This window comes from Sinohyriopsis cumingii, chromosome 5 (genome assembly GCF_028554795.1).
Source record: "Sinohyriopsis cumingii isolate HCF-2022 chromosome 5, ASM2855479v2, whole genome shotgun sequence".
Lineage (NCBI taxonomy): Eukaryota > Metazoa > Mollusca > Bivalvia > Unionida > Unionidae > Sinohyriopsis > Sinohyriopsis cumingii.
The window spans coordinates 40692791-40713776 of record NC_142965.1 but is presented as its reverse complement, the minus strand read 5'-3'; the positions used below and the strand labels follow the sequence as shown (position 1 = coordinate 40713776).

The window sequence follows — 20986 nt, the reverse complement described above, 5'->3', positions numbered from 1 at the left end:
ACCACATAAAAAACCATAACATATCATTCAATTTTATAAAAGTATTAATAAATAATTCACTTACGAAGCACCTATAAAAAAACTAAGGAAACCGCAAAATCGGATGTCCTAGATGTCCTTAACGAACCGAGTAATCAGCTAGGATTCCTGTCCTAGATGTCCTTAACGAACCGTGTAATCGGCTAGGACTCCGGTCTCTTGCTAAATAAAGTATAAATAACATTCAATCTCCAAAAACATCAATTAATAAATAACTTAAAGAGGTAATATCTAAAAACTTATAAATAACATAACGTAGGAAACACACCCTAAACACCTCGACTAGTAATACCATAATAACCTTGAAAATCTCTCTTCATACATGATATCTACTAAGAACCTCTATAAACAGCATAGAACATCCCCCCTCCTTTTAGAATATTTTGAAGAAAGAAAAAAAAAATCTCGAAAAAAAAATTCTCGGAAAAAAAAAATGCAAATGCAACAAGAAACCAGCGATGTAAAGCAAGCAGGACCGTTCCCGAGCTCTCCTTCCCACTAATGACAGCCAACCATTCAACTGTAGGGACCTTTATGGACCCACAGATTGAGGCCAAACTATCAGGGTTCCTTGAATCCATAAAAGCCTGGGGGAGGTGGCACCATCCCCTTTCCCCAGGAACAACTAGCAGGCTGCGGTGCAGTCAGAAAAAAGTGGCACATGCACAATTGTGCGAACGCTATTATAATTAAACTCAACAACAAAATTTAATATTATCCTTACTGTAAAATTCAAATATACTTCGCAACGTTGCGCTTTTTAGTTGAATTAAATTATCCTCGAATAATGGTAAAATTCCGAGGTATGATTTATTGTCCGTGACATAATCAGGCTTTTTAGGTTCTGGCGGTATTGGTGGTGTCGGTGGTGCAATTTCAGGCCATCCTAACACTGTTCTGATCGATGATTGATATATATCCACGGCGTAGTCAGGAGAGTTTATCTCAATTGCAGAAGACAGCGTTGGTTCATGAACGGTTATTGCTAGTTTGGATTCTTTCCCGGTGATATTTTTATTCGACGTTGTAATTCCTCATTGATTTCTTCGATTTGATAGCTCCCGGTTGGTATTCCAACAACGTTCCAGTCGGGTGTACCATCTTGTTTATTTTTATTTGCAAACACAAACGAATTATTCGCTGGTAATCCACCAAATGATTTTGATCTGATATTGGGCCAGCTGTAATATGTTTGCAACTGTATCAGCGCAATCTTGCTTACCGGAATCGCAGTTGGAAAATTAATACTGAATTCAGGTTTGGTTGAGCTTACTGTTGTCATTGAGGTTTTCAAGGGGCTTGTATTTGTGGCTATCTGCTAAAGTAATTCTGTCATTGTTATATATTTTATTTTCCTTCAAAACGTGAATTTGTTTGTATGTGTTTGTCATCATCGTGAATTCGGAATCTGATATTGTTTCGTCGTTGAGGCTTGATGATATCAGTGACGATAATTTTGAGTATGCTGCTGCTGATGTGTTTAGCCGCGTGACATAATCGTGCAATTTTGTGCTCGTGCACGTTGATATCTTTTTCGTGATTATATTAAAAACACTAGCCACGGCCGCTGATGATGAAACGCATATTGTTACTGCGATTGCAGTTGTTACTGGCGTTAGCGCTGATAATATTACTCTAGTGGGTGCAACTAACGCGGATATTGAGTATTCTATAGCATTCAGTACGATTACACGCCGCTTGTATTATTTTACTTTCAGCGTATACTCGTTGATGCTATTTTTAACTCTGACTGCCATTCGCGCACTTGATCGTAACTATATTGTTGCGCATCTAATGTTGTTGTTGATGCTGTCAGGGCCATTTATTATTTTACGTGGTAACCAATTGAGGTGTTTCAACTACAAATTCCAAAGACCACCAGTAAGATGTTGCGGTTAATTTCTTATCAGCTGCTTCCCGTATAAACGTTTCTTCGGTTCCGCTATTTAATATGATAACCCCGGAAAACTTGTCAGTGGAATGTCGCCAGAGATATGTTGTAAATATCTCAAATTTTGCAGCACTGAACACAGACAGTCTATACACTCCAGTGACTGTTGCGGTATATTTGATAGTATTATTTTGTTTTGACCATGTTGCGAACCCGGATGATACCGTGTATACTATGTTGGTAAGATGCCCGGGAGTAACTCCAGGCGTGATTTTAATCAAATTAATTTTGTTAACAATCTCAGGAATTCCACTTACGACATCTTCGAGTGTTTTCCTGATTGTGTCAATGTTAGTTTTGATATCAGAAAGTTTTGCGTCAACGGTGAGCAGGGGACCAAAGAATTCCTCTGCGGTTTCATTAATTTTTCTAAAGTTTCTGCGAAGATTTGCAAACCGTTTACGTGAACATCATACTCGGCCCGCAACGTGGATAATTTAGTGTCTGCGGTGTTGCAGTTAACGTCTACATATTTTTTCGTCGCGGCATCTTCGTCGGATGTTGGATCTCTTAAAACCACTTTTTTGTTTCCGTTCATGTTGAGTTCACCTGTCATTGTGTCACCGGTATTTTTTAAGCGATTAGCAACACTTTTTGCAATTTCATCTCTGATGGTTGTAAAAGATGTACTTGAATCCCTGATTTTTTTCCGCTGTCAGTAAACACAGGGATGTTATCCGTGACCGCACCGAGTACTCGTCGAATTATATCATTCCATTTGATATTGCTGGTTTTTAGCTTACCATATCGGTCCTGAAAAATAACAACTTCATCTGGTGGTGCTAACCCATATGAATCAAAATAAACAGTTCCACGTGGATGTATCGCGTTAGCAACCCAATGAGTTCCTGGACCATCGCTGTTATCGAGATTAATAATTCCAGTTTCTGGATTATTCGGTTCACTCGGTAACTGATCTCTCATAAAAACACCTCTGAAAATTTTATATTTAATTGTTTAGCAGCATCGAGCAAATCAAAATTTGATATCGGCGCGAGACGCGCTGCGTCTGTCAACGGCGTTTGGGATACCATGAGGGCGGAGTTCCTAAAAGTCTTAGACCCTTTCCGTACCATGAGGGTGGAGTTCCTGGTAATCTTAGACCAGCTCCCTTTTTTATATCCTTTTCCGGTTGCTTTCTTTAATGCCATTCCAGCAGCTGTTCCAACAGCACCTAACGCAGCTGCTTTTGCGACAGCTGGGGCAGCAGCAGCTATCAGCGCTGGTATTGCTGCGAGAAGTGGAAATATACCACCGGTTTTAATCATGTTGCTGATGGCTTTTGGAATGAAATCAAGTTGAACTCCGGTTTTTGTTTGCTATACTTTACTGAAATGTTTTAGTTATGTTTTAGTCAATGATAACTTGTTAAGGCCACCATTAGCAATTTGATCTTGTTTCAGTGTTATCGTTGCCCCACATGCGCTCGCGTTTTTTTATTGTAAATTTTTCGCCTGACCAGGAGTTAGAGTAACATTAACGTGACTATATGACATTTTTATAATAAACGCGGTTGGTCTAATTGTCTATATGTTTTCCACTGGCGCATCAATAACTCTCATTCCCCCACCAACACCCTCAAGTAGCATTGCTTTATCGCTGAGTATAACAGCAATTGCTCTGTATTCAGCTATAGCTCCTTTTGTCACATTAGCTCTAAAGTGTACATCAACAACAGATTGTCTAGTTAAATCAAGATGCTCTAGTGAAAACTAATAGATTGGATAATATGTCATAAAATCCAATTGTGATATTTGCAAGCCAGTATCGATATTTATATCACGCGCTAGATATTTCGTTAAACGATGCAACATGATTATTAGTAAAATCTAACAGTACATTCTCAGATGGTTCTTGATGTCCGTTTATTCTTAAGGAGACTTCAGAAACACCAAGTTTGTCAAATATCATATGACTCCGTGTTTGTGAGTTTATTTGTGTAACATCTTGAAGAGCAATGAAAATATGTCGCGGTGCAGAAACCCCCTGCTGTAATGCTATATGCCATGTAAATAAACCATTATTATTACTTGGAATACTATCTGTGGTTACTGTAAGCCACGATAACAACAATTTACCACCTTGATCTATTAAAGAAAGTTATCGCTGTTCTTCAGCAATTGACGGATTCATTACCGGCATCCACAGTGATAGTTTTTTTTATTTCTACTTTACCAGCGTCACTTATGGGTCGCCATAAAGCATCATTATCATCAGATTTTCTAAAAAGCACAACCGTATGTTTTAATCCAAAAATTACCTTTCGGACCTATCTACAAAATTCAAATATATGCGACAGTGGAATTACACAAGAAAATTTTCTACGATCACCACCCAACGTTAATTTACGCGTTGCAAATCCTAAATTAAATTCTGTATTAGCACCATGAACCACCGGCCACACATCAGCGTCAGCGTTGTTGGCATTATTTCTTGGTCGTCTAATATTGTACTGATCATTGTTAAGAAAATCAGAAGTGTCTTTAGGAAACATCACTGATGCCCAGGTGATCTTGTATAATCATCGGAATATCTCACCAAACCTATTTTTGTTGTAGCCACATCAACATCTTTTTCAATTGATTCAATTTTGTTTCCGTCAATCATATACGCAGCACTATCAAACAAGGCCATAATTCCGTTATTGACAAAACCGACTTTAACACCATCCCCGTATTCTGTATCATGTTTTTATAATTTCACTTGCTACTTCAATAAATGCTTCAGCGGGTAAGAAATATCTACTTGTATTTTGAACTTGTAATTCAATTCGCCCTCGTTGATTTGGATATCGTGCATCATAAGAATAATACTGAAAATCACGCACTGATTCATTTTTAAGAACCAGTTCGTCTATGTCTAACGCTGGGTCGGATTCAAATTTAAACATTTTATTATAATTTGTTTTCGTCTAAAACGAAGACCACTTCCTGATATCAGACTTGTATTTATTTGTTCAGCCCCTTGATTTATCAGCTCTGCTAGTTTTTGATTTGCGGCTTGATTTATTACTTTACTGACATTTGCGGGCAAAACTTCAGTACTGGGTAATTTCACTGGTGGTGGTGGTTTACGTATTGATCGTGCTAGCCTGTCCTTGATTGCCAAGAATGCTTTACTGGCAACGTTACCAATAGCAACAGGAGCTTTATCACGAATAATATCCATTGCTTTCATCGATAATTGTTTTGCAACTGGCATTGCTTTAGGGGCCATCCTCGTGAATAAACCCCGAACAACATCACCGAATCCATTTCCGTAGGTCATCCTGTATATTGGTAATCGCGAATTTACCACCGTAACCATAACTGGTCTACAATGAGAATTGTGTACGATCATTTTTTTTTAATTATTTATCTAACAGCTAGTCACTATGATAGTCATCAACCAGCACATTAATAAGTTCTCGATAAATATCACTATCCATGACACCGCCTTGAATTAATCGTCGACAGATATCAGCTGCTTCATTAATTATTTCTGGTGAGTTATTCCCAGCTCGTTTTCCTCCTATGAGAACTTCTAACCGTTGTACGTCATTGAGAATATTATCAGGACAAACAAAACCACTTCCCAAACAACTGCCAGTAGCACCCGTGTCAGGCTCATTTCTCAGAGATTGTAGTAGTTTCACGTCGCTTACATCTTGTCTAAATTTTAGATACCCTGGATCTTTATTATTAATTTTGAATTTTTAGAAGCAAAATATAATGCAGGAAGCCAATAGCCAGAGTGTATTTGTCCAACATATTTAGATTTTAGATATCTTTGTCTGAAATTATACTCATGTGCAGCAATACCGACTAATTTATCCTGGTCAATAAAAATATTAAGAGCATCGTCGGTAAAAATTTCTGCAGGAAGGGTTTTTATTTCCCTGGATTGAGGTTTGGGTCGAGGTTCGGGTTGAGGTTGCTATTGTTCTATTTGCTGCAGTGGCGGAGGAAGTTGATAGGAAGGCTCTTGCTCAGGTGGCGAATAGGGAGGCGGTGGCTGTTGAGGTCATGCTGTGTATTTATTATAAAGTCTATTTATTTCATCCATAAAACTCGGAAATCTTGGATCAGTATCTCTAGCTTGTTTTTTGTTGTAGTATACGCGATATATCCACTTGATGAAATTGGTATCGTTTACGGTAGCATATTTTGGTTTTAAAATTCTATCTTTTTGAAATAGACTTGTTAATGTTGCAGTGGGTAAATCTCCTTCTCTTATTCTTATTTGGGTTCAGGCGCAAGTTCTTTTTCACGTCGAAGAGTTCAGTATGAATTTTACCAATACCTTCAAGTATTTCTTCGTCGACAGGTGGAGGTTGAGCTGCAGCTATATCAGTTGGAAGATCTCGTAAAATCTTTTTTTTTTTTTTAATTCTTGCTGCTATTTTCTTCAGTTTGCTCAGCGGTTTGTTTTAATACTGGAAGAATACCTTTTTTTCCTCTCCTCCTCGTCCTTGGTATCTACCCATATAGCTCTTTCAGTAATCGCTGAAACTTTTTCATTAGCTGTTGTTATGGGTTTAAATAACTGTTCTGTACCAGTAGCAAGTTCAACTTGTGCTTGCTGACGTTCTTGAAGTTTTTGTCTCACAGCATCTCTTACGGGAAGAAATTGTTTGATTGCTTCTAGTCGCTCTCGAGCTAGTTTAGCGGAGTGTGCTTCTCCGATATTTGCCATTATTGATAACGTGATGATTTAATTAATAGCAGCAGGGAGGGCGCGACAACAAGTTGGGTTCATCGCGTAAACTAAAGCCTCCATCGAAACGAAAAGAAAATAATTTAGAAAGCAGCGATAGCAACATCGGGGTCTTCCCGGTTAATTATCGTTACCCTCTAATTGACTTTTCTTTCGTTTCGATGGAAGCTTTAGTTTACGATTTGGAACCCTCTATAAGCTTGTAGGATTCGCCCTCTCTGCTGCTCCTTTAAAATTTCATAATTATTTAGAAATAAGCCATTATTGTGACGACAATATGTAAATGCTTCTTATGATATAGACATGACATAAAAAGGCATGTTTTTACTGAATAAGATGTTAATGTATACAATAATACAGAATGCCCTTTATTAGCGCAGTCGCATGTTTATACTATTTATATGACAAAATTTGAAGCAGCTTTCCAATACTCACGTGGTGCACAAAACAGCAATTAAAGGTGTTATCGACAATGGATAAAGAAAATGAAATAAACAATAGTAATTTATCTAGAACTATCCATTTCTATAATACAGTTTCTTCATTAAAGGGATTGACTATGCCAGAACTTCGACTTAGAGTGACTGCGCCAGAACTCCGATTGTAAAGTGAACAAGCAGAAGAAACCAATGTACATGTAAAAGCAGAGCAAATACATGAAATAGAAATTCATAGGCAGATTGAAAAAAACATAAAATACAGATATAAGAATTCGATGGTAGGACAAACAAATTAAGCTTTCTATGGCACAATTGTATCTGGCAACAAAGCCTGAACAAGAAAGTCTTTCCGAAGATTCACATACGAGGACAAAGAGGTTCAACAAACCTTTGGATATTAATCTGCATGGAGGCCATATCCTAAAACCAGACTGTTGTAACATAATGTATGTCACGATGAAATCTGTATTGGAAAAAGAAAGTATATGGCAACACAGGCTTTACGGCACGATGTAAATATAAACTGTTTGAAATTAGAGCGTAAAGCATATTTAATCCTTCTCTGTTTTGTAACATGAAATATAAATCTGTTTAAATCATGACTGAACGATACGAATATCTTTATTTTTTTTTTGTTTTGTATGGCAACAAATGCAAATCATTGTAGATAATGCATAGTTACCTTGGTAGAAATGTTTTTGTTGGTATTGGCTTGTCTTAACAAATTTCGTTCATGTATTGTTTTTTGTTTTGCTCTTTAACTTTTACCGGTGAGTTACAGGTTTCAGATGCGTCTTTTAAGAAATTCTGGATCAAGCAAGAGGCCATGTTCAAATTGTTCATTGTGAAAATCTGATTCGTCCTCGAGTTTCTCAGTCTTGTTGAATGATTAGTTGAATGCATCGCCTAATATTTTAGAATCGTACTTATAGAGTTAGACTTTTGACTTTTCAGTTTGAAGTGCTTCCCAATACTGGATGTAATGTGATATTGTCAATCCACTCTTGCTTGTTTGCTTAGATAGTCGAAACAACCTATCTTCACTAACTAAAATAGCTTATTTAAACATTAATTTGAGAAAATATATGGGTTTCAACTCATCGAGTATAATGCATGAGTTTTAGAGACTGTACAAACATGCACAGCCTACAAATACACCCCCCATGATTATAAACTGTTTATGTTTTAGTTGTTCTCTTCGTGCTTGAGTTTGTTGTTAAACAAATGCATTTTCGATAGTTTTAACACAATAAGTACCCTGTAGACAGGATTTACTAATGTAATATTTTGTGATTTTTATGGTGTCGAAATGCAAATCGACATGATTTTATCATAATGTTGTCATCTGTTTACATATGCTCTGTTTTTTGTCTTCCTCAAATTATACATTTAGTTACTGAAAACACTTCTAATACATAATTTAAAAACAACTGTTAAAAAGCTTTCATGGGTTATTTTCTTTTAATAAAGTACTGAGATCTAAATATTACACAATGAGACGAACATGCGGAAGTATCGCTTTCAGCCCCAACTGTAACGATCGTTTTTAAGAATCAATGCTGACATATTTATGTTTTTTCCCCATCAAATTACATATATATATATATATATATATATATATATATATATATATATATATATATATATATATATATATATATATATATATATATATATATATATATATATATATATATATATATATATATATATATATATATATATATATATATATATATATATATATATATATATATATATATATATATATATATATATATATATATATATATATATATATATATATATATATATATATATATATATATATATATCCACATTGTTGTCATTTTTATCTTTACATCTTCTGTGAAAAGTTGGGGAGGGTTTTGCTCTTTTTAAGTTAAAATAGATTATCTCCATTTATAAACAAGTTTAGAATTGTCTTCGGAAATTTTCAACAAGATTGTATTTAAACATTCGATGTATTGATTTATTCACATAAAATCCTTAACAGTCGTCATGTATTACAGCACCACCAGCTCTACAGGTTGAATATTTGAAGCATTGGCTCAGCGCACTCTTGCACTCTCAATCGTTTTGTTTATCTTGTCATCATTGACGGGACATAAATCGTGGTTGGACTTAGTCCAGATATTTAGAAGAACGTTAATAACCAGATGTATTAGATGCATATTCATTTTCTACCAATAATGAGCCAGAATTTTACCGTAAAATCCCGAAATTACGAAAACCAGACTCTCAAACGATGCTGGAACTGCTTTTCCTCAAAATTATTTGCTACAACCGAACAATCGTGAACAACTGTGTCGTAGTCGCACTGGACATATGAATGAACATGAGCAACATCCTCTTTAACAAATCTGTATAATCAAGTCCCAACAATTTGTCCAAATCAGCTGTAAATAACTATTGAAATAATGCTGTCATTCTCATGTCAAGTCCCCATCGGAATCTATAAATTGTCACGCCAAAAAACAGATTAAACGCTATCAGCTGCGCCTCATGAACTCAGCTGAAATAATCTTCCATGAAGCAACATTTGACAACCACACAATAGCCGTGAATCACATATATGGGTCTGATATCGCCATGCTTCAAAGAACGCGTGTTATTAACAGTGATGTAGTGAAAATGGGTGACTATTGCTACACACGAATTGTTCGTAAAGCTGATTTCATGCACATATTAGCTGCTCAAATAAATTAAATTCGGCTTATGATTCAAGAAAAAGGTTGAAATGTTAAGCAATTTCTTTTTTCAATTAAAATTTTGGGATTTTTATTATGTATGTAGTAAAAATATCATTATCCTAGCAATTCGATTTTGATGGCTGTATCAGGTCTTGTTGTCAGCATTCGAAAATACGGACCACGACGCTTCGCTTCTCGTAAGGATCCGGAGTTTCTGATTCTGACAACTCGGCGTGATCTGGGAATCAAGATCGGACTACTGTTATAACAGTATGCATGTATACCTGACTCTCACACTCTAAATCATATTTCTGTCTAGCAATCATTGCTAGGATATAATTTGTAGTAGGGCTTAGTCTAGATGTTAGGGAATATGCTAATACCAAAAGGTATGCCTGATTCAATCATCAGTCTTTTAATGAATCAGATTAAACACTCAACATCGTTAACGACTCAAAGCTGAGGCATTTGCAAGTTCTGTGCTCTATAGTTGTGGTCTGATCTAGCCTGTAGTTTGACATGCATAGATCCTAAAATTGTTTGGCAATGTTACACAACGTTATGGTATCGTTCATGACTTAATAATCTTGATGTCATCTAATATTATTAGGTAAACTAATTGGTTTCCAACTGCTTTGGTGAAAGCTTAACTGTATAATAATATTATTCATATTTGACTATGAAATGGTGAGAGATCTTAACAGACTATCCTGACACCATTCCGACCAGTCCTAACACTAACTCTTAACGCTGAGCGCCAAGCGAGGCAGCTGCTAGTGCCATTTTTATAAGTCCTTGGTATAATTTGGCCGGGGTTCGAACACCCTACCTACCGCATCCAAGGCGGACGCTCTAACCAAGTAGGCCACAGGAGCGGTCTAGAATTGAACAGGGGAATGATAGTATAGGCCAAAACTAGAATTTAACAAGGGAATAGCACTATCGGGACAAATGGGAATTTAGAATGGGAATGGCACAATAGCCTCAAATGGGAATTTAACTTGGGTGACGTCATGGGGTTTATATGGACAAAATGGTTTATAGGAAAAAAGGGGTTGATAGGGACAAATAAAACATACACATACACAAACAAACAAACAAACATATACTTAATACAACACAAAGCAAATAATATTTTGGGCAATAGTTATAGAATATATCTTTTCTAGGCAAATGAGTGGCCCTGAAAAGGGCCTTTTGATGTTGTTCTCTTGTTGGAAAATCCTACGGGAAAAACCCTAATATGTGTTTATAGCCTCAACTTGTAGGAAAGTCCTATGGGAAAGAAAAACGCTAGTATCTATTTATAGCCTCAGCTTGTTGGAGAGTCCTATGTAAAAACCCTAGTATCTATTTATAGCCACAACCTATTGGAAAGTCCTATGAAAGACCCTATTATCTACTTACAGCCACAATGTATAGGAAAATCCTATGGAAAAAACTCATGTATATATTTATAGCCTCAAAACGTAGCAGTGCTACAAACGGCTGACCTCATTCGGGCGGTAACTTAGTAACAGCGTTCGAGTTGACCTCAATACGTGCTAGTCTAGGTAAGTATGGGGAATTCTATGCAGTGGACCTCAAAAAGGGTTTATAGAATCATAAATGTTTATAGAGTAAAAGGGTAGGGTAATGGTACTGAATTTTAAGTTTGAATTGTCAAATTAGGCACACACACACGCAATCAGACATAACGGGGAAGGGTTAAAAGCAAACTACATCTAATCTCACAAACCTACTATCCATCACAACACAAAAAATAATATCCATTACACCATCTATACCATCCAGCATCATATACACGCACAAACACGAACTATCCAATGCAATTTGTGTTAGCTTAGAATGTAAGAGAATGAGATGAAATCTCACAAAAATACAATCACATCACCTACATCATCCATCACCTAATACACACGCATTAGCCATAAGGCCCTCGGTTAGCTTACATGTAAGAAAAGAAGATGAAATCTCACAAACATAACTCACCCACCCACCCACCCTCTCTTTCTCTATCTCTCTCTCTCTCTCTCTCTCTCTCTCTCTCTCACACACACACACAGACACTATCACACCAAAGGAGGAAGAGTTAATAAACAAACTACATCTGATCTCACAAACTTCCTATCCAACACACCAAAAATATATACTATCCGTTACAACATCTATACCATCTTACACCCCATATACACACTAGTCTATGTGATTTGTGTTACCTTAGAATGTAAGAGAAAGATATGAAATCTCACAAAATACACTATCCCTTACACCGCACAAATACTATCCATTACACCACCTATTCTATCCAACATCACATACACACAATCCAAAACACCTTTGTATTAGCTTAGAGTGTAAGAGCAGAAGATGAAATCTCACAAACATACAATCAGACACCTTATATACCATTCAACACCTCATACACACACTATCAATATAAAAAAATTCATCTTGTCGGGTAGGTTACCCACTACCCTCCCTGCTTCCTTTTGGGTGTTGGTAAAAAGCCGTTTTTAAAACAAATACCCAAAACATTTGGTTTCTAGGTTGACAAAAATCGGGGGTGAGATAGGACGTGAGGTAACCTAACAAAATTGGATTAGAAGAACCAGATTCTGTTAAACCCGAGAAGGTCGGGTAGTTCCCTGCTGATCTGCCTATGGTCTCGAATATGCTAATGTACCAATGGCCTGGAATGTGGTGATGTGTTACAATCTCTTGATGTATTGCAATAATCTAATCCAAAATATACTTGTCTGAATTCACAATAATTCCAAATTAATGTTTTAGTCCAAGAATAGTACTGAGGGCTTTGTAATTCCAGTGAATAATAATTTGAATAAATAGATCCACCCAAATTAAAATATGAGCAAATCAGTAAGGCTGATTCCGTTTCGCATGTTAAGTCAATAATGAATAATCCCAATATAAAAAATATCATATATCCCTCTACTTGACCTAGGTCGCAATTACCATTTTCTGGAAATTCTCCGTAAACTAAATGGAGAATTTCCTTTCTGGAAGTCACTAAGATCAGAATCAAGACTGTATGTTTAACTCAAACTGAAGTAAACATGTATACAGTTAATACTGATCTGAATATTTAAGCTACAATCATAGATAACTATTAGCTTTATGTATTATATTATTTAAAAAATAAATGCCACTGTTCAGGTACACCATTAACTTGATTTTAGACAAAGGTCAAGTATAACATGCAAATATACATAACATATAATCATGGAGAAAAGTCAACAAACAATATAACATTAAATATACATATCAACATGTAAAAAATAAAGCAATATGGGAATACAAAATGTGTATCATAACAGAAATTATTACGTTGTATCTAGTATCGTTATATTTAAAGTAAGAATTAAAGCAACCATATCTATATTAATACAATAGTAAATATTACTAGATAGCTGAAGGGATGATGGCAGAGTTAATGCCGTAAGTGGCTTAATTCCCATCAGTAGTACTTACACAGGACGAAGAAACATTTTAGTTTTAATTATGGAAATGTTAAATTGCTTCATCACGTGTAAATATATATTTATCTGCTTCACAGTCTCCCTACAGTTGTGTAATATACATTTTCTGCACAGAACTATTGAATGAATATGCACAGTATATATTCCAAATATATTGATAATTAGTACATAGTTGCAGCATGCCATCTGAAGGCAAATAGGTCAAAGGCTATATATTCTGTTACGTCTAGTGGTTAAAAAGTAAATAAATGTATGTAAAAGCCAAACAAACATTCAATTTTCCCAAAATATAAATATATTTAAATAAAATATAAAATCGAACAAAGGAAAAGATTTAAAAATAAATTACAGTATATGATTTCTTTGTATGTAATCCTAATGATCCTAATTGTACTCTGTTTCTCACTAATCCGGAAACTGTTCTAAAGTATTCTGCGCGAAGCTTGTATAGTGCTTATGCGTTACTCTGAATTCATAAGAATTATTAATCCAAAATGTTCATCATGATCATAATGATGATGATGATGATGATCATCATCATCATCATCAAACAGTTAACCCAAGAGGTCGTTGGGGCACCACTGTTGCCTTTACAACCAATTCTCTCCATGTTTCTCGGTTCTCTACTGCCCTTTGGGAATCTCCAAATCCCATGCCTGTCCACTCCTTTATGTTGTCTTCCCATCTCTTTTTCTGTCTGCCTCTTCTTCTGCACCCTCGCACTGTGTCTTGCAAGATTGTTTTTGCCAGTCCAGATGATCTTGATACATGACCGTACCACTTCAGTTTACGCTTTTTTACAGTGGTCAAGAGGTCTTTATAGGATCCGATGGCTCGTTGGATCCTGTTGTGGACTTCTTCGTTGGTTACGTGGTCAAAGTCTGAGATGCCCAAGATCTTGCGGTAGCATCTCATTTCGAAGGTTTGAATCTTTCTTTGTAGATCTGATGTAAACGTCCATGTTTCACAAGCATACAAAAAGATGGATATGACAATCGAGCGTATCAGCTTGATTTTGGAACCAAAAGCAATATTGGTATCTTTCCATATTGGCCTCAACCTTGTTACTGCTGCTGTTGTCTGAGCAATCCTGCAAAGTAGTTCTGGTTTGGAGCCATCATCTGTGATAACTGATCCCAAGTACTTGAAGCTTGTGACTCTTTCCAGCTTCGGTCCACAGACCTTTATTTCTGCACTGATGCCGTTGGTGTTGTTTGTCATCAGTTTATTTTAAGGCGCTAATATCCATACCGTATGCTGTGAAGGTTGTGTCGACGCGTTCAACCAAGTCAGCCAGTTCTTTTTCCTCTCCTGCTAAACCATCAATATTATATGCGAAGAGAAGGTTGGTGATTGTTCTTCCTCCGATGCTGACAGTGCCCTTGTGGTCATGCAAGGCATCCTCCATGATCCTTTCCAGGAAAATGTTGAAGAGTGTAGGTGACAGTCTACATCCTTGTCTGACTCCAACTGTTGTTCGAAACCAATCTCCGCTGCTGCCATTGATGAGGACAGCACTTGCGGCTTTGTCATAGAGGTGCTCAACAACCTGCACCAGGTTTGAGCTGATGTTGTACTTCCTCATAGTTGCCGATAAGGCCGCATGCCATACCCTATCAAAAGCCTTTTTGACATCTATAAAGACTTGGTATAGATTCTGCTGATTTTGAAGGTATTTCTCGCAAAAGAGTCTGAGATTGAAGATTTGTTCTGTGGTGCAGCCTACCTGCTCCTCAGCAATAATTTTCTCTGCTTGAGGCTTTAGTCTGTTGACAATTATCTTCAGCATGACTTTGCTAGGTGGACTGATGAGACTAAATAGTTTAGTCCTTGAATATAATCCCATAGTACTAACTGTTTAAATAAATTATTATTTACTGTGCTATCCCCAATAACACTTAAATCACAAATTCCTCTCTGACTCTTACTAACGCTCAGAATAACTGATAAAATAACCAGGTGCTTACATCTTCATTAGATAGTGTCATTTTAAGTTACAAATGAACAAATCTGATTCACTAGAATTTCTCGAACAATTAAATATTATCATTTCAACATAACTCAGACAGTCGTAAACAAACCAGTCCTGTTCTGACTTCTGACCTTCAAACCTAATTGAACCAATCAAATGCTATTTTGTGCCTGATAACCATGTACATGGCAAGTGTACTATGAATTCCTCTCTTGTTTACGTAACGCACATTTCACTGGCATGCCGTTCTTGACCTGCTTAGTTGTTGATTTCACATTTGATCGACCTTTTCATGAATGTAACTATTACTACGGAGTATACCCGTACTTTTACAAAATTATTAACCATTGAATTAAAGGATATAATATAAAACGTCATAATCTCAAATCACTTAAAAAAAAGTTATATTACTAATTCAAAATATGATACATGATTCCGTAACAATATTTAGCAGAATTTGTGGCCTTTCCAGCTTGATCAGTTGTTAGAACGTTCGTTTAATTTGTTTATGCTGCTTGTATTCTTGGGACTTTGATATTGTTATTCTTCTTCTTATTCTTATTATTATTATTATTATTATTATTATTATTATTATTATTATTATCATCATCATTATTATTATTCCAGATGTCGTTCCTCAAGAAATTGCGAGACACGTTCTATATCACGGGTCGGGTAAGTCAAAGTGTTTCATATATGAATAAAAAATGTCGTAAAGGTATATAGTCATACAAGAACCTTCTTTAAGAAAAATACGTGCTATGAGAAAACATTGGCCGCGTACTTTCTGTCGTCCTAAATGGAATGTATTTATAAATGTAACATGCTCTGCAGACACGGACTCTCATGCTACGTGTTTAGGCTCTAATAAACAGTAACAAATGAAAGAGTTAAAACAACAAGCTTTGAAAAATCTAACAAATAATTTATTTTGCTGGTAAAACATCAATTGAAAAAATAAGAACTTACGGTTTTAAGAAATCAAATCCAGAAATAATCCAAGAATAATCCACGAATTAAATTTGAGAAGTCCTAGTAATGAAATGTTCTAATGAATTCAAGTTCGAGTCCCGACGAAAAATCCAAGATGGAAGGCGATGACATATACTGCAGCCTTTATATTACGGATGTGTTTACAGTTCTTTGTTGATTCACAAACAAAATTCCGGTGTCTGAATTTTCCGAATAAAATTTAAAGAAAGGTCTTTGTCCAAGAATTATGTATGAGCATTTAAATATTCCCAGGAAAAAGAATTAATCTTTTAGAATCCAAATAATTTAAATAAATATTAAAATATAACTCAAACATGGTCACAAACAAACGCTTTTCCAGTGTCCAAGGTAAAAGCCCAAACTGAGAAATATCTCTCTAAACATCACTATTAAATCTAAATACTGCGCAATTTCGGAAAACCCAGAATTGCGAAACAGAGGCTGTTTACGTCTAAAATCACGTATGACCTTGATAAAAACCAATCATTTTACTCCGAGAATAAAATAAAAATAGAAAGTTGTTTACTTGTCTCAGTGATTTCTGAATCAAGGTCGGAAACTAAGTAAAAAATAGAAACAGTGTTTCTATTATTAGGTGTTTATGAAAAGAGTCAGGTCAAACTGAATTTTCTGGAAAATATCAAATTCCTAGTAAACAAAATTACATTACTTTGACATGTAATGAAATTTTAAAAATAAAATTTTAAAACTTACAAACAATTAAATTAAATCAAATATAAATTAATTCAAATATACGTAACACACACACACACACACACACACACGCACGCACGCACACACACAAACACACATACATGCACAAAACATCCATTCCATTACCTCCACCTGCCACCACTCTACCACACACCACACTCACACACACAAGTACTATTGAGCTACTGGATAATATTTTGGACATGTTTGGGATAGAAATATGCAAACAGTAATCCCAGAATGTTATCCGACCTTGAACACCATTCAATATTTTGAGTTCATGTATGTTTTCATTTACGTCTAATTGTAAATGACCATAATGTTTCATGGTCTTTACTATCCGTGGACATCAAGGAACAATCTAAAATGGGAATAAATTCAGCAAATTACTAAATGTCCGCATACCGAGAATGGGTTGTCTCAAAGTATTAGAGACATTAAGAGAATTACAGATTAATAATTTGGAATGTATTCTTCTTCAAATTGCAGCATACTGGTGATTTTGATTTGATAATTATATAAATAGTCAAACAAAATACGTCTTCAGAAAGAAACGGTATGACGACAATAAAAAATTTTAGATTTTTTTCGACATTTTTGTATGTACGAGGGGAATAACAGCGATGTGGATGGTTAGAAAAAAGACCCATACGAGACATCTGTGATTAGTGAAACTTGCATTTTCTGTAATAGTTTTACTGATGACATGAAAAATAATTACATAAAAATGATTGTACAGTTAACCAAGTTTTACAAATCTTTTTAGTCATGTATGCATTCATTCATTCATCCGTCAAATGTTTCATTCCGGATTTTGTCTTGAAATAGTTATTTCCCTGAAATTATATCCTACGTGTCCTGCGTGAAACATCAATTGTGGTATCATGGATTTCATAAGAAAGAAACAAAAATAAAGAAAAGGCATAACATTAAAGGTCATAATATCACTAGGTGCATTTATTGCTTTGTTCATTTACGGGTATCTGGGACATTAAGGAACGTGCGAATGAAACCTTTCCATGACATTAATTAACGGGTAACAGTGATTTTACAACGTCCTCAAATTGCACAATATCCGTTGGCCTATTTATTTATTTATTCAAAGATATTTGATTGCATCTGTGAATTCATTTTACGAAACAGTCGAATTAGTCAAAACATTAGATGCGGGGGCTATTCGAGGAAATGATTGGATTGTAATTTTTAAATCATCGAAAGGATATTTTATTTATACTTTAAGAAACTTGAAACTGGTTCTGTTCTGTCTACCTGAATGCATCAAGTTAAAGGTAGCAAGGGTTCCTTCCATTAAAGTCTGCGGACATTAAGACATGAAGGCTATATATGAACACCATGGATATCATCATCATCAGCAGCAGCAGCAGCAGCAGCGCAGAATATATTATTATTATTATTATTATTATTATTATTATTATTATTATTAATGGTAGTAGTATTATTATTTCCTTCTTTGTAGTCATCGTCTATGAGGACTACTACTTCTGAAGCACCATATGTGGTGAGTGACAAGATTGCCAAAATGACAACATCTATTTCCATATAAATAGCCTTCATTTATTACATTATAACCCTACTTATATAAGTTGTTTATTATCAAATATTAAGTTATAGAACCTACAAGTTTGTAAGAAAAAATTATCAAATTATTTTATATTAGATAAAACACCATTAATTGTTTTGTATATTCATAAGTATTTAAAGCCATTGATGTTTACTGTAACCTCTTTTTTATCCTTCATCGTCATTACATACCATATGTTTGCACCAACATGATAGACAATATCAACAAAAAGAACCCCAATATTTTGCCTTACAGATTACACATCATCTGTGAAAAAAAATTCCTGCTTTAAAGAATAATATCGAATATCAGATGAACATAAATCACAACTAATAAATTAGTTTTCGTGAAATTATTCTAATTGCATTTTGTTTATATAACCATTCAGATTTAAAACTTGCATCCAGCGTCAGTACGTTTTGTTTGCTTGCTAGCTTACGTTGTGGTGTTGTCTTAGTAGGAAGTGGTAAGCAACAGAAATAGGAGAGTAACAGTAATGGACAATAAAAAAGTTGCTTTTCTAAGCAGTGAATTATTTAATGTTGTTGTTTAACAATTATCATACATTTTGTGTCTGCTACTAACCACGAATTTAAGTCCCAGTGAACAAGATTCATCCGTGAAGACAATAGGTTCCAATTTTCATTTAGAGTTATATTTACAATTTAAGTGCCAACACACATGTAAAATTTGTACGACTAGGAAGAATATGCACTCGGATATGTTAATACTTTGTTAAGTTATTGCTGAAACAGACCTCACATTTTACCATCACTACAATAGTGTTTATTCTTTCCTCATAAATGTATGTACGATGATTGGGATTTGGCAGTTGTATGTATTAATGTATTTACAACAAATGCAGCTTTTAAAAGAAAACAACTTAAACATGTAGCCTACATTCTAATTTCTTCGCATAGATCTCATCTACGTTTCAAAATCCATCGTTCAGACCTGGCGATGACTTTGTAAGTAATTTTTCTTGTTCAAAATCTTTCAGATGCTGGTTTTAACAGATTTTCATCAATATTACTTTAAGACTCTTAATCTTTATTTGTGATATGGTAATATACTAAAATGTAAAAGGTTCAACATCTTTATATACATAGATCCAAACAACAACAGATGATTTAATATTAGGAATATCGAAATGTCATTGTACGTAGATTCATTAGCAACCCTTATATAATCGCTATGTCCCTGAAATATCTACAGCAGGACTTATACAATTGATTCATTTTTCAGCTATAACAGTATTGCTGCTGCTAATAGTAAACAATAACAAAGTTTTAATTTATTAATGCTATCATTATTAATAAAAATATCATTGTTATTACTACTATTCTTACTACACTTACTGCTATTAATAATACTTATACTACACTTACTGCTATTGATAATACTTATACTACACTTACTGCTATTGATAATTCTTATACTACACTTACTGCTATTGATAATACTTATACTACACTTACTGCTATTGATAATTCTTATACTACACTTACTGCTATTGATAATACTTTTGCTACACTTACTGCTATTGATAATACTTATACTACACTTGCTGCTATTGCTACTACTTGTGCTACTGCTTCTGCTTTAACAGGTAAAAATACGTCCTCTACTACCAGTATTACTGTCTAGTGCGACTACTAATATCACTACTATTTCTATGGTTGTTATTGCTTTTGAACAGTATTAACAACTGCTACTTCTACAACCACCATCGCTACTACAACCGCTACTAGCACTGTTAATACTTCAATAACTTTCAACATTTCTACTACAAACATTATTGCCTCTGTTGCTGCTACTACTATTTCTACTAAAATTAAAACTACTGATACTACTGCAACTATTTGTAACCACTACAACAAAATAAAATAATATGACTACTACAACAACATAAACTACTATGACTATAACAACATAAAATACTACTATGACTACTGCTACAACATAAACTAATATAACTACTAAATCAAAAACTACTACAACATTAACTACTATTACTACTACAACATAAACTACTATAACTACTATAACATAAACTACTATGACTACTAAAACATACACTACTATGACTACTACAAGATAAACTACTATGACTACTAAAGCATAAACTGCTATGACTACTAAAACAAAACTACTATAACTACTATAACATAAACTACTATGACTACTAAAACATACACTAATATGACTACTACACCATAAACTACTATGACTACTACAACATACTATTACAACTATTAGAAGATAAACTACTAAGGCTACTACAACATAAATTACAGTGACTAATACAAGATAAACTACTAAGACTACTAAAACATAAATGATATGACTACTAAAACATAAACTACTATAACTACTAAAACAAACT

The 20986-nt window shown here is 34.8% G+C and overlaps 1 protein-coding gene across 9 annotated transcripts in view; it reads left to right on the top strand.

Annotated features, from left to right (window-relative positions):
- The window catches only part of LOC149799003 (uncharacterized), an 82508-nt gene that overhangs the window by 13937 nt on the left and 47585 nt on the right, over nucleotides 1–20986 (top strand). For 6 of the 9 annotated variants that reach the window (XR_016421052.1, XM_089957945.1, XM_089957946.1 and 3 more), the window contains 3 exons: nucleotides 15939–15986; nucleotides 18496–18537; nucleotides 19521–19568. Coding sequence is in view for 8 of the 9 variants with exons in the window: in XM_089957945.1 (XP_089814071.1) it covers nucleotides 15939–15986; nucleotides 18496–18537; nucleotides 19521–19568 (138 nt within the window). In the remaining variant the exon portion in view is untranslated. The remainder of the gene's footprint in view (nucleotides 1–15938; nucleotides 15987–18495; nucleotides 18538–19520; nucleotides 19569–20986) is intronic. The other 3 variants (XM_089957947.1, XM_089957948.1, XM_089957944.1) reach the window with 1 other exon arrangement.